The following is a 15825-nucleotide window of genomic DNA, read 5'->3' as shown; positions in this document are numbered from 1 at the left end:
AAAAGTAAATTATACTGTTAAGTACTTACTATAGGAAAAAAGAAAAGTAGGGTAAGAGAGATTGGGAATGGGAGTGGGGGGCAAGAGAGACTTGCATTTTAAAGTAGGATGGTCAGCTGTATACCTGAAACTAACACAACATTGTAAATCAATTATACCCCCCAAAATTTTTTTTTAATAGAAATAAAAAAATAATAAAGTAGGATGGTCGTGTGGCCGTTACGGAGAAGATGAACCGGGAGCGGGAGACGGGGCCTAAGCCCTAGGGCTCTCTGAGGGTAGGAACATTCTAGCAAAGGGAACAACCAGATTTTATAAAGAGATAAGCCCCTCACAATTCATATTAGCCAAAGAAGTCTTCAGAATTCGATTCATTTTCTCAAACAGCATGCAGATAACTGAAAGTCAACCAGCGGGTCAGGATGTAGGGCCAGTTTATGGACTATTGAATGTTTTTCTATGTCCCTTTTAAATATTAGGAAATTAGAGATTTCTGCCTTTTGTGGACTTAAAACTCATAAAAGTTAATTCACAGTTTGGTTCAAAGTGAAGGATAGCCGTTCTCTTCATGCTCCTCTCTCCCGTAACGCAAATGGTTGCTATGTCGCTGCCCTCGCTGAGGCTCGGCAGGTGGCTTGGGGACCTGCCGCTGCTTTTGCTGGGAGTTACTTAGAAGCTGGCGTAATTGTTCTTAAAACAAGGGTATCCGTCTGAGGAGCAGTTGGCTGAGGACCGTTGGCGCCTGACGGCTGCTGTAGATGATCACTGCTCTAAGGTAAATAAAGGAGGCAGGTTGCTTCTTGGAGCTTATTTTAGAAACCGAAGCAACATCCTTCTGCAGCTATGTGCTGGCAGCCGGGGAGATGAGCAGTTTAGGGTGAGAGGCAGTGCAGGCAGTGGAAAGGGACCAGACTTCTGCAGTTGGGTCTGAATTCCAACCCGGATTCTCCAGTTACCTGCTGCAGGGTCTGGTGAAAATTTCTTAATCTCCATGAGGTTCCATGCCCCCTTTTATAACATGGGTATAACCACAGGTAGCTTTTGGATTATTGTGAAAACTAAATCAGATAAAGCCTGAAAAGCAATCGGCACATCCTCACCACTCAATTCGTGGTAACTGTTACTATGTTTGCAGGTATGACCGCTCTGCTCTCCTTCCAAATTCAAGTAATTCTGAAACTATTAAATGATGCTAAACTAGGGAAGCTTCTCGGCTTTGGGGAGTGCTATTGGTCAGTCTCTTTTCTCCTATCAAGCTGCTATCCTAATGTCAGGAGGTTGTGAGCATTAGAACCGTGTGTGGCCCCATGACCACCTGAAGCGGGACTTATGGTTTCCCTCTGTGTGTACCTAGAAGTTAAGAACACAACCCTCAACCTCTTGGCCAGCATTTTATTTTATTTCATATTTATTTTATTTTTAAATAGGCTTCATTTATAGAGCAGTTTTAGGTTCAGCAAAATTGGGCAGAAAGCACAAAGCACTCCCAGTACACCCTGCCCCCAACAGACACAATCTTCCCCACCAGCATTTTAATTTTGTGCCCGTAAATCACAAACTGTTCCTATTTTCTAAGAAAGATACAATTAAAAACCAGAGATGCAAATGCGTATTAGGTGATTTTGACATCTAGTAGCTACCTATCCTTATAGGTACATTTTAATTCCTTTTATTCTTCTAATTCATTTGGGAACACACTGGCCCATTCCTGAGGCTTCTGTAAATTGCCTGGAGTCACTCTTCATCCCCTTGTACTTGAGTACTTTCCTGTGTATTAAGTGCCATTAGCGCTGACAGCAGAGCCCTCAGAATCCATTCATTCTTTCAACAAATCACTAAGCGCACACTGCATGTTCTGAGCAGTGCCTGGCATACCTGGGGCGATAATACAGACACAGTCCTGCCCTGGTGGAGCTTATATTCTGATGTGAGAATGCAGACTTATTTTATTTATTTAATTCTTTTATATATATTTGTTATTTATTTATTTAATATAACTGTTTATTATTATTATTATTATTATTATTATTATTATTATTGGAGTAACCTATGCTGAAAAGCCTGTTGGGGGAAATGATGGCCTAGAAGTGGGCTTCTTTGGGTGAATCTTGGAACTTACCCCTCGAGCTCCTTTTTTACCATCATGATTATTGCTTTGTTTGAAAGAAAAGGTATAGAAACTAACATACTGAAATGCAGATGATCTTTAAAGGCTGCAGATTCGGGCTGTGGCCACTTACGCTGTGCCGTGTGCCTTTTCTTCCCTCTCGGGTGCGCAGGCTTTGGCAGCGGGATGGCCTACTTGCCGGCCGTGGTCATGGTGGGCAGGTACTTCCAGAAGAGGCGCGCGCTCGCCCAGGGCCTCAGCACCACCGGGACCGGGTTTGGCACATTCCTCATGACGGTTTTGCTCAAGTACCTGTGCGCAGAGTACGGATGGCGGAATGCCATGTTCATCCAAGGCGCGGTGTCCCTGAACCTGTGTGTTTGCGGGGCGCTCATGAGGCCCCTCTCTCCTGGGACGGATGGAGACGACCCAGAAGGGAAAGAGTCACACGTCCTCCCGGCTCACTCCACCGAATCTGTTCGGTCCAGTGGACAGCTGGGCGGAGCGGAAGAGAAGGGGGGCGGCCCCGGCACCGAGGACTCCCTCGGGGACACGCCAGCCCAGGCGTGCCACGAGAAGGCTGCACACAGAAAGGACGTGTGCGCCTTTCGGGTTCTGAAGACCGTGAGCCGGCTGACCGTGAGGGTCAGGAAGGGCTTCCGGGATTGGTACTTGGGCTATTTTGGGACAGCCTCGCTCTTCACTAATCGGATGTTTGTTGCCTTTATTTTCTGGGCTCTGTTTGCATACAGCAGCTTTGTCATCCCTTTCATTCACCTCCCAGAAATAGTCAATTTGTATAATTTATCAGAGCAGAACGATGTTTTCCCTCTGACTTCGATCATAGCGATAGTTCATATCTTCGGAAAAGTGATCCTCGGCGTCGTGGCCGACTTACCTTGCATCAGCGTTTGGAATGTCTTCCTGATGACCAACTTCACCCTAGTCCTCAGCATTTTTATTCTGCCCTTGATGCACACGTACGCTGGCCTGGCAGTCATCTGTGCACTGATAGGGTTTTCCAGCGGTTATTTCTCCCTGATGCCGGTGGTGACTGAAGACTTGGTGGGGATTGAGCACTTAGCCAACGCGTACGGCATCATCATCTGTGCTAACGGCATCTCTGCGTTGCTGGGACCACCTTTTGCAGGTAAACCATTCAAGGCTTTAAGAGCTTAGAGTGCATGTAGAAAGTTGTGTTCTCACTTATGTTAAAAGTCCAGGATGAATAAGAAGGAAGTTTCCATTTGTGTACATGGTCCTTTTTTTTTTCCCCATTCCTGCCCCCAACTTCTCACTTATAAATTTCAGCAAGTTAAAGGTCATTCTTTCATGTAGAATGTAGATGAACTTTTGATCCCTAACCTGTGAGATCAACGGCCAGGCTGGTAAAGCGCAGGGGGGAATAGTGCAGAGCCCCTGCCCCGTCCGAAAGAGACAGCCTCTACCCTGCTCCAGCTGATTTCCATCACCAAGAAATAACAGAAAATCATTACTAGCTCTTCTGTTGTTAGCCCCCTCCCCCCGCTCTCCAAGAGAAGCTAGGACTCTGCACTCTTAGGTAACATTTCCAAATTTTCAAAACACTGTGTGTAGGTCCAACAGAGCACTTCTGTGGATCCAGCCCTGTAGTAGTTTCCTACTGGCGCTGTAATAAATTGCTACAAACTTAGTAGCCTAAAACAATACAAATGTATTATCTTACACTTCTAGAGGTCAGAAGGCTTAAATTGGATCACAATGGGCCAAAATCAAGGTGTTGGTGGAACTGCATTCCTTCTGGAGGCTCTCAGGGGGAATTCATTTCCTTGCCCTTTGCAGCTTCTGGAGGCTTCCTGCCTTTTGGCTCCCGGCCCCTTCCTACATCCTCTAAGCCAGTATCATAGCATCTTCTCATCTCTCTAATTCTGACTCTCCTGCCTTCTTCTTTCACTTTTAAGATGCCGGTGACATTGGGTTCACTGGATAATCTAGGATAACCCCCATCTCAAGGTCCTTAACTTAATCACATCTGCAAAGTCCCTTTTGCCACATAAGGTAACATTTACAGTTTCCAGGGATTAGGATGTGGGCATCTGCGGAGAGTTGGGACATTCTGCCTACCTCCACCAGTTGGCAACACCAGTTGGCAACATCTAGGGTGAGATCTCTCACATGTATTCACCTCAGTTCAATGGAGATTTTGCTTCTTGCATCGGGCATACCAGAAGCCGTAGGCACCACCAAGGAGTCCTGTGTCTGGGCCAGGTACCTCTCTGAGCCTATCATTCTGGGTGGGTTTTAAGCTTTGTGGCAGGTAGACCCAGTCCCCAAGAGGTCAGGTACTGGGCAAAGGTGACAAAGTCTACCCACTGTCCAGGGATTGGAGGCAGGAGCCCACAAAGTATGGCAGGGGCTGGGGCCAAATGTCAAAACAAAGGTGCTCTGTGGAGGTGGCTATTAGGGCAGCCAGGCCAGGCAGGACTGGTGACAGTTGTCAGAGCTGCCAGAAGTTCTGTGCAGGGTTTTAAGCTAACCTGGTAGAATCTCACCTATTCAGATGCCCCATCCTCTGCTTATCTGGCTGCTCCAGGCCCTTTATCCTCATATCCTCTGCAGAAATACTTCTTCCCAGTGGATGGGGGAACCTCATGGGTGCAGGACAAAGCCCTCCTCACCCCTTTCTTCCCAGTCTCTCTACAGAGCCTACAGTCACCTCCTGTCCTAGAACTATGCTGGCAGAGGGCTTATGCCAACACAACCATTTTTAAGTCCCCCTCAGGACTGAAGCTCAAGAAATCATAGATTTTTTACCTATTCAGCTGACAACACTGGCAGCTGGCTGACAAAAGGTTTAAGGCCCAAGAATTGCTTTAGGAAACCCAGAGGCTACATATGGGGCCCCTCCTGGATCCAGCTGCCCCTATTTTCTGCTCATACACAAAGATGCATTTCTAGGTGACAGTGAATATCTATAGCAGTGCAGCAGACTATTATATTGGCAGCTGAAGAGTCAGTACTGCTCAGTGATCTCATGGTATAGAATTCTCTATCAGTTAGGGATGCATTTGGTTATAAGAGAACACCCTGACAATGGTAGCTTAAACAGAGATTTGTGCCACATAACCAGAAATCTAGAATTCAGAGACTAGATGATATTGGGGCAGCGTCTCAAGATCCTCTTGGCCTTTTCCTCATGCTAGTGGCCTCATGGCCACACAATGCCTGCAGCAGCTCCAGCCACTACATCCTCATTTATAACAAAAAAAAAGGAAGGAACAAAAGACTCAGTCCCAGAAGACTTCCACTTATATCTGATTGGCCAGAACTGTGTCACACAGCTAGTTCCAAACTTCAAGGGGAACTGAGAATTGGAGAATTTTGCTTTCCAGCCTCTGTACTAGAGGAAGGAAAGGAGAAAAGAACTGGGATTGGGGGTTGGATCAGTCAACCAATGGTAATTTCCAAAGGAGTTAAATATCCATTAAGGGGATGGGGACATTATCAGTGGCTCATCCACCCTCTTGTTGGAAGTCCTTCAGATATATTGTATGTGGAAACAGAATCTGCCATTGATGTTTCTTTGCAGGATCCAAGGGGTACTTTCTGCTTCTAATGGTCAGTCTGCGATTATTTTATACTGATCCATCAGATTGCAATAGCAATATCACAACACAGCCGTGAGGTGCAGCAGAAGTAATTCATGATCAATGTTAATTAAAGCACCAAGGTTTGCCAGCATGGTTTCCTTATCCCATCCCTATGGTCATTTCCTTTTCACACATTTGTATTCTAGTGCACTTTCTTGAGTGGAAGAGAAAGGAATTATAACTAGAAGACATGGAGTTATACCCAACCCTCAGTCACCAGGTCTGATCTCTGCTTGCTTCAACGTTCCTCCCTAGAAGTGGAGTCTATAGCTGAATTTGATCCACCATAGATGGTAGAAACCATTGTATTACAAACCTGACATGAATATGTGTCAAATGCTGCCATGGGGACTCTAAAATCAATGTTCTGATATACATCTCCAGGCCAGCAACCTAAAGGGACCTCTCCTTCTTTTTGTTTGTTTCTTCTCCTTCCACTGAATTCATGCACTGAGGAATGCTGAACAACATGATTAGGTAACTGTATTGTGTTTAATTCATTGACTTTCCAGGCCAAGGAGCCAATACTGCAAGAGATGCAAGGCCAGCCTTTATGCATGATAGTGCCGAAGTGCCTGGCAATATGAGTGACTAAATAACCACATTAAATTCTTGCTAGAAATTCCAGGTTGGCTAGAAATTATTACTTAGCTTGATGTGCTAGAAGGAAAATTACTGTTCACATTAGCTTTTTCTTTTTTAATGGGTTTAGAAATGAATGTGTTTTCCATTTTTCAAAGCGGTTCCTACTGGCACTAAAAAGTCTGGTACAATTTAGTAGCATGTTAGACAATCACACATTTCCATTTAGGAGAAGAATGTGCAATCAAAGATATTGAACAGACGTTTCAACCATGTCATTCAGCAACATGAACTTCATGATGTAATTCATTTATAATGTTACTGGGCATTCAGTTCATCTCTTTTAAAGATATAATAATAGTAGATACTTTTCTAGATGTTTCCAGGGTAAAGTATAGCAAAACTCAGCCAGCAGATTTGACTGACCAAGAACCTACATGTATCTCCAATATCTGCATAAAATATAACACCCTAACAACAATTTGTAATGTTTTTTCACCAAGAGCTGGGAACACTTATTTAATAAGTAAGAAAAATAGCCGTCACTCCTCATTTGACAGACTCAAATGAAAAAGAAATGCAGTTTAATAGGGAACCAAATTTTACTTTGAAGCTGTTGATTTCAGTGGATGGTTGGATCAGGATTGCCAAGGATCCAAGCTCCAAACCAAGGGACTGAGTTCAGACCTGTAGGGAGAGATGGTGAAGGATGAATGAGGTGGGCATCTTGTCTGAAACATCTTGTTTCTAAAGCGTTATCGTCCCCATGTGTTGGGCCAAAGCACATGGTAAAGTACTGTCTCCTGACCTGCTTTGCATCTGACTTGGGACTGGGTTGAGTTCAGACTAGTGGAGATGGCAGGATCTGGAACCGTTTCAGATAAAGGTAGATTGGAGAAACCTATGGGATTAATTTAACATAAAATTTAGGACTACTCCAATTTGTACCAAAACTTTTCGGTAAAGTTGAGTGCAGTTTTTGAAAAATTGACCTGTGAGTTACTTTAAAAGACTGGGGTGTGTGAAGATGCTTTTACAAAAGTGTATACTTTTAGGGGAAAGATGCAAGATCTTAAAATATAATTAATTCAACGTAAGGCTGTAACAATATGTAACATATTTAGCACACATTTTCTATAGTCTGCAGAGACAAGAGGGAGGATGGAGCGGTGGGAAGGAGATGGTAGGGTGTTCTAAGGGTGATGGGTTTGTAACTGTCCCCCCAGAAGGGGGAATAGTACATGTACAGACAAGGTGTCAAGACAAATATGTTTGAAACTCCAAAATATTCAGAATGGCTTGTGCTTGTGGTTAAGCTCTGGGCAGCAAGAGAGGTGGGCAGGGGCCATATCACAGAGCCCTGGAGCTTGTACTCAAGCACTTGTAACCAAAAAGTACATAAGTAGTCTGAACTAAGTACAAATTAATTCTCCAATGAGGATTTTGTCCTGTCTCTGAGTCCGTGTTAGGCAGTGACGGGAAATCAACTTGTTTCAGCTGTTGGTTAATTACAGGCATCATTTCCTACTCTCTCTCAATCACTTGATCATATGAAAAGGGAGGATTTAACTGTTAAACTGACAAGATCAGCTTTCATATGGGATGAGTGGGGTATGAGAACCTCATTTATATGTATTGATTTTTTAGAATTGTAGCTGAAGATAGTGCTGTCATGTACTCTGCTTATAGAGACACACCACTCGGCGTTATCTGCAAGTGAATTATTCACTTCATCACAATTCACAGTGGTCCACAGCTGACAAATGGTGGCACCGAGCAAAAGTTGGGTGTGTTTTTGTTCATATGTCACTGTGTCTTTCTGATTCAGTGCTGAAGCTGAATCACTGTTTCTGGATTATATGTCTAATCTTATCTGTCCCTCTTGTCTCAAACTGGAAATTAAGAAAAGGTGATAGAACATTTACTAAGCCATATCTAAGGACTCTGGTATTCTCTTCTTTTATATATCAAATAACAAACTCAAAAACTTGGTTTACTTTTAAAGTATATCCAGGATTCATAGCTTTTGAGGGGTTTTTTTAAAGTATACATTTTCGATGCTATTGTTTGTTTTTCTTTATGACAGCCTTGACTCATCCAGGCGCATTAAGCACTAGATACAATAAACAAGAGATACAGATAAGCCACAGGAAGTCAGGGATACTAGTTTACACATTTAGCAGTTGCTTTTGTGTAGCGGTTTGTTGGTGGGAGGTTATAAGTTGCATTTATGCATTCATTTGCCAATTAGATACTTTTTAAAAGATAATTTCCTTAAAGTGACCATGGAATGCTGTGTTTGATCATTAAATCATTTATATTTTTCTTATGCCTTTACTAATTAATGCACTTGTTGAAATGGAAAAAGTGAATGCTTATATTTACATTTTTACCATAAATAAAATTCTGTGTATAGCTTAATCCTCTCAGTTTGCATAGCTGGCTATGTGGGGACCATGACATGTGACTGATCCTTAGAATTAATCACTGAAGTGAATGAAACATCATGCTTCATAGTTTCTGAGACTTTTTTTTCACATTTTAACATCTCTGAAATCAGAATACCTTGTACAAAGTTCTAAGAAAATATCAAGTCATATTTTAATTGATGATATATTTCCTTTTTATTGATACATAAGATAATGATGCATCATGTAATTCATGGTGTCTTAGAATCCATGAAATATGGTAGTATCTTACAGGCCCTAGTAAGATCATTATATGAAAGTATTAGACTATAACAGTAAAGTATTTTTTTTTTAAAGAACTGATAATTTAGTTAGCATTTAAGGCTATATCTTTGGCAACTTAAACTTTCATAAATTTAAATATATATATTAAAGGTTTATAGCTGTAAATGTGAATTTTATAAAACCTGGAATTTTTGATTCTTTCTAGAACAGATATTTACCCTTATACTTAAGAATGAATGAAAGTTCAAATGTCTTCTGCTCAGCCTCTTTGTATACACACGAGAAACTTCTTCAGAAGAGTTTGGAGGTTTTAGAAAAGATTTGTGTTTATATTTGTGTAAAAAGAAAATCATTAGATTCACTTTTCACTGCTGGCTTTGTGCCGGCCTGAGAGTTACCCCAAGGGCTGTGGGCCAGAAGATTCTCCTTATAGGTCGGCCAGCTACTGTTTCAGTGCCTTTAAAAGTACCCCAGTGACTTCAAAGGTAAATGCAGCCATCCCCACGCACCAAGAACTCTGGTTCCAACAGCTCAGACTTAAAAATGGCTAAATGAAACGTTGGGGCATTAAATGACATATAATAAATCCTTAGAGAATTATTTATAGTAGCAATAAATGCTTGCTTTGTGTTCTTGACTTTATTTTCTCAACTTCATTACACTGAATATATTCTTTTTTGTTTTGCAGGGTGGATCTACGACATCACACAAAAATATGATTTTTCCTTCTATATATGTGGTTTACTCTACATGGTAGGAATACTCTTTTTACTCATTCAACCGTGTATTCAAATTATAGAACAATCCAGAAAAAAATACATGGATGGTGCAAATGCGTAGTGTCCTGTTATGTTCCACGTAAGATTTCCTTGTCATACTCATGCCTACCTCACATGGTTGCTGTGAGGAGCTTGTGACATATCATGGGAAAGCGCGTTGTCCCATAACTGGCACAGTCGTTTGTAAATGCCACTGTCATGGCTTCGTTTGAAAGCAGCACTGCCTTTCTGTGCAGGGAGAGGCATTAAGGACTACATGCATCTTAGAGATGACCGTGTCCTGCAAAGACAGCCTATTAAATCATTGGTAGAAATGCCCTTCTAAAAAGTATCTCATCATCCACTAAGACTAGGGTTTTAGAAACAGTTTTTAAAACAAAGACAGAGAATTAAAGCTTTTCAACCCAACTACTCCTTTTTAAGGTGAAAATAAGGTGTCTAAGTGCTTCTGGAAATCTTACAGATACAGGTCTCCCCTGCTTTTTGAAAGCGCTTTCCACTGCTTTGCTTTTATGAAAGACCTACGTTAGTACCTGTTTTCACTCACCAGAAGAACCCCAAGGAGGATTTTCACTTTTACAAAAAGAAAAGGGGAACCACGTTCAGCGTTTGTTTTGCTGCATAGTGGGGAAAACCTGTAAATGCATTTTAAGCACAAGAATATGCTGGATTTCAGAAATTGTTACAGGGAGCTGTTGATCTACCAGTGTAAAACAAAGGCAGGCTCTAACTTCAAAGGTAATACATTTAGTACAATTAAAGAAACACAGTTTATATTTTTATTAAAGAATTCTGCAGCTAGGGCATACAATTTCTAAATCCTTCTCTAAGAAAAGCATTTGCTGTTACTCCTAATTCAACATTATCCAGTTATAAGCTGAACCTTGAGACAAAACCTTAACAAATAAATGATATTAATAATCTCCTTAGTGAAACTCATATTCGTGCATACAACCACTGAATCAAGGGCTACGATTCAAGCACTTTTATTCATTTCATTGGCCTCTTAGTTTATGAGCACGATCTGAGGCCTATAGAAAATTTTTTTGCTGAGTTTCTCCTGCCCAGTAAATAAAATAGAAAACTAATTGCTGGTTAACATGTAAAGTTGGTGGTTAAATCATCTGTCAAGCATGTTACTAATCCCAAATGAGACTATCAGGTTGTGAGGATAATAAAATGCCCTTGGTCCAAATGTCTGTGCACTTAACATTGGAGTAGTGGTAACAAATAGCCCTCCTCCAGTGTCTTGCTGTTCTATGGACAATTCATCTGCCTGAGCTCAGCACAGTTTTTAAAATAGTTCTCTTGATTGATTTCAAACAGAAGATAACTGTGATCCATGACATCACATAATGCTCTTCCTTTATCGGAGATCTCTATTTTTCTAAAAGCCAAACATGTTTCAGACTGCAGAATGTTCTTCCCAGAATCATTCTGAAATTTCTGGCTGCCTTACTTGTTTACACATATTTTAGAACTATTTAAATTTCCACTTACAATTTGCTCATCACACACACACACAAATGCTTTAATATCATGGCCAGTGTCTTGGGTCAAATTTATCTAAAGTGAGTACAGACCATTCTCAGTTATCCTTGGTAATTAGAGGCAGGAATGGTACTAGTAATTGGAGTCACAGAATGTTACCCCAGCCTAATTTTAGCCAGCCATTTCAGTCTTTTACTCCACCAAACCCTTTAGAGCTGTTTACAAGCGATTACATGGACACGTTTCCTTTTTGTTTCATCTCCATTATTTCCTGCTCTAATGTCTAGTGGGAGGGGTTGGGTAATGAAAGGGACCACCAAAATAACAATAATCATAAAAGGCAGCTAATGGAAAGGAGAAAGAAAAGCATGGCTAACATATGCAATATTACCTCCAATGATTCAAGAATCGCCTGTAAATTCTTATAGATAATAAATTGCATGTCATACTCCATTTGGTCCAACACAATGACCTGTTTGTTATCATGACATCTTTGGCTGCTGTGAAAGAACCCAGCTCTCTGTTTTTGATAAAGGTAATCTTAAATGCTGAGGCAATGTTTTTCTCTCTATATATTTACCATTAAATTAGGATGATAGATTGAAAAACACGTTGTGTGTTTTAAAACTGACTACATTACTCCCTTACTTTCATTTACTGACAGTACCAAATTAACAAGAGGCGGTGTTAAATATCGGGAATGGTGCTATACAGCCGATGCATTTTGATGCTTGCACTACTACTTGTGCATCACAAATACGAACTTTTTATCCAATGACCCAGCTTTAGTTAAATATCCAAGTTAGACCTGCTTATGTTCAGTCTGTCCAGTTGTTTGTTGATTCACCCTATTTTTAGAAGTGGTGATTTCTACCAAATCAAGTCCCCGTTTTACAAAGACAAAAGTAAAACCTACTTGCAATATTCATGTTGCCAACAGAAAAAAAAAGAGAATGCTTATAAAGAATTACAGCAAATACATTATTTCCTGTTTAAATATATCCTGATGATATTGTATAGGGTTGATTGTATATTTATGTTATGTGCTTTATAGGTTTCCCCTCACATATCCAAATACTTTTTATTTACATACAACTAAATAAATTTTGTCCTCTTTAAAGATGGTCAGTGAGTTTTTGTACAAAATCTTTATTTTCTTAGCTTTAAGAGGAAAACTCCTAAAATATAAGTGATAATTATCTGTTTGGTTCTTTCCCCTGGAAGAGTTTTTCTCTACGTATGGTTATAAAACGACCTAGAGAGAATCACTGGGCTTGATTGTTAGAAGGGCCAAGTTCAGCTACAAAATTTAAAATACACACACCCTATAATCCAGCAACTGCATTTCTAAAATTTTTTCCTACATATGAACAAAGACAAATGAACAAGGATTTTTTGATTTATTGTTTGTTATATAAAAGACTGGAAATAATTTAAATGTCCATCAATGGGAACTGTTAAATAAAGTATGGTATTTATGCAACTGTTAAAAAAAAAAAATACCGATTCATATGTAAAATTAGACAACAGTATCCAAGATATATTGCTAAGAGAAAAAAAGCAAGACATGTTTAATGTACTCCCAATTATGTTTTTGCTAACTACAAAAAAGGTTATTCATATGGCTTGTATATATATATAGAACATTTCTGGAAGGAAACAGAAGGGAACATTAACAGTGTTCAGCTCTGGGGAGGGAAGTTTGGGCTCTGGGGTGGGCCTGACTTTTTCCCTTATGCACATGATGATTTTTCAATTTAAAACTTGTATCCAAAATTATTTTAAATGCAGATTCCTGGGGCTATTTAAAACCTAATGAACTGGAATCTTGGAGGATGGGGCCAAGATATCTGCCTTGCATTGGATTGGCCAAAAAGTTCGTTCGGGTTTTTCGTAAGATGTCACAGAAATACCCAAACGAACTTTTTGGCCAACCCAATAAATAAGCTTATCAGTTGATTTTTATGCTCACTAAAACTTGAGACCAGCTCTCAGCATATTTAAGTGTAAAACATTCCGATCGATTTCTTTCTTTTTTTTGAAAAAGCAAAAGTGAGTTTATTAGCATTGTTTTTTTCTTTTGATAAATGACTACTAGTGTAACACCTTGATAAAGAGAAGCTTGAGAGCCACTATTATATTTTAACAAATTAAAAATAATTTGTTTTCTGTTACAAAAGTATTATGTTACATGTTTATTAATACACTGAATTTGGTAAGCAAATAAGTATATATTAGTATATTGAAGTTAGTGTAAAAATAAGGAGAAAAAATTTAAATGTAATTCCAGTACCCAGATATAATCATTGCAATATCTTTTATACCCTTTTACTTTTTGTGCATGTGTTTCTCAAAAACAATTTTATACTCTTAAAGTATAATTTATAATTAAATTTTATTATAAATTATAATTATAAAGCAAATTATAAGTTGTTCTTTGCATGAACACTCTATCAAGGACATCTTTCCATATCAGTAGATGTGCATCTTCAGTACAGTGGTCTCAACCATTTTTTTCACTCCAGCACAACTGAGGCATTAAATACAGTTTTGATAATGTTATTCTGTCAACTCTTTTTTTAAGGGGTGAGGAGATGAGGCAGAGAGGAGGGAGGAAAAATGGTCAGTTTAAGTCAAAAAACTCCAGGTAACAAATACCTATCTGCAACATCATTTTTAATGACTGTATAAATTATAATGTTTTAAAAACAAATTCCCAATTGTTAGCCATTTAGGTTGCTTCTACTTTTTGACCATAATGTGTAATATTGTGATAGACACTCCTCCCCACCTCCAATCAATTTCAAATGCTTTTCCTGACTCCCTCACATTGATTATTTCCTTTTATGCATATGACATTCTGATTAATTACTATCCATGGAGCACTCCTAGTGTATAGTATTTTCATTCCACTGTCTCCCTAGTTTCTTTCCATTCAACAGATGTAAACTGGGCTCCTATTAGAACAAGGCAGGCTGATGCCAAGTGCCTGCCCTCGAGTGGCCCGCGTGCAGAGGAAGCTGCTATTGCTGGAAGTGATGATGCAATAACAAAGCTAAGGGAGATGAGACTTGTAACCTGTTTAAATGAAACTGTAATTAATAATATAAAAGACACAGAGAGGTTCAATAAAACGAATGCAGAACTATCCCTAGGAATGTCTGTTTGCCAAATGAAAGATGCAGACAACAAGTGATAACTTACAGTTCTCAAACTCTTGGGTCTCAGGTCCATGTTACAGTCCTGAAAACCAATGAAGTCCCAAAGATCTTTTGTTTTTGTAGGCTGTATCTTATTGATATTTACCATATTAGAAAGTGAAACAGAAATTTAAAAAATTATTTAGTATTGCTTCATTTTAAAATAATAATGAGCCTACTATGTTAATATAAATAACATTGTTTTGAAAAGTAACCATATTTCCCCAAAATTTTTTTAGTAAGAATAGCAGCATTTTTTTACATTTTTGCCAATTTCTTTAATATCTGGCATAATAGAAGACAGCTGGGTTCTCATGTTTGCTTCTGCATTCAATCTGTTTTGATATATGGTTTTGATTGACATATATGAAGGAAATTCAGCCTCATACCTATATGTAGTTGGAAAGAGAGAAGTATTTATTTTAATAGTCTTTTCAGATAATTGTAGTTTGTTTGGTCTTTTTTTTTTGATACCACAACAAAACTCAACAAGTGGTATTTCTTAAAGGTTATTTGCACTGTGTAATCTGACACCATATCAAATAACTTTTTGTAAAACGTTACATTAAAAGCCTGTCTTGCACTTTGAATGGCTCTTTTGCCCATTTATGATTTTGTAACATAATGCTTTAGTAATTTGGAAAATACTAATCTACTGAGTTTTGTAGCTCTTCCAAATGTTTTCATATCTCAAACAATATTTTTTAAAATCATATGATAATTGTGTGGTTCCATTTATATGAAATGTCCAGAATATGCAGATCCATAGACAGAAAGTATATTAGTGGTTGCCAGAGGCTGGGAGGAGAGAGGAATTGGCACGTGGTATCTTTTGGGGGTGACAAAACTAGATAATGGTGATAGTTTCACAAATTTTTGAATATATAAAAACCATTGAACTATATACTTTAAAAGGGTGAATTTTATGGTATGTGAATTATATCTCAACTGGGAAGTGGACAAGCTCATGGAGGTTGATGTAAGTTTTCCAAAATTCTTATTTCCTTTGGAAAGCTTAAATATTATCATTGGCAACAGATACTGCAGTTATTTTCCTTGAAGTGACAGCCTCATCTTCAATAATGTATCTGCCAAACATAAACATGGTATTTCACGAAAAATCCATAGTTGAGTTTGCAACTCAGTTACACAAGTGCTTTTCCTCAAGACAACCAATGGACTTCGATTTGCAGCTGATGTGCCTTGTGCATATTTTCCATTTCGAAACCAAGCAGGACCCTGCAGGGCCTTCCCAGGGACACCCCACCCCCACCCCACATCCCTCACCTCTTATTTGTAAAAAAGCTCTAGCCTGCTAGGCCTTCCCTGAGTTCCCAAGAGCAA

At 39.3% G+C, this 15825-nt stretch overlaps 1 protein-coding gene across 6 annotated transcripts in view; it reads left to right on the top strand.

Moving 5' to 3' along the window:
- SLC16A14 (solute carrier family 16 member 14) overlaps positions 1 to 15071 on the top strand; it is a 39933-nt gene extending 24862 nt beyond the window's left edge. For all 6 annotated transcript variants that reach the window (XM_082466435.1, XM_082466434.1, XM_082466430.1 and 3 more), the window contains 2 exons: positions 2280 to 3257; positions 9700 to 15071. In XM_082466435.1, the coding sequence (XP_082322561.1) occupies positions 2280 to 3257; positions 9700 to 9851 (1130 nt within the window). In that variant the 3' untranslated portion in view covers positions 9852 to 15071. The remainder of the gene's footprint in view (positions 1 to 2279; positions 3258 to 9699) is intronic.
- The last annotated feature ends 754 nt before the right edge of the window (positions 15072 to 15825 follow it).

The sequence above is a fragment of the Balaenoptera physalus genome, assembly GCF_965194825.1.
Source record: "Balaenoptera physalus genome assembly, chromosome: 6".
Taxonomy (NCBI): Eukaryota; Metazoa; Chordata; class Mammalia; order Artiodactyla; family Balaenopteridae; genus Balaenoptera; species Balaenoptera physalus.
Note: the sequence above shows the minus strand (reverse complement) of the source record. Positions and strands in the feature narration are given on the sequence as shown.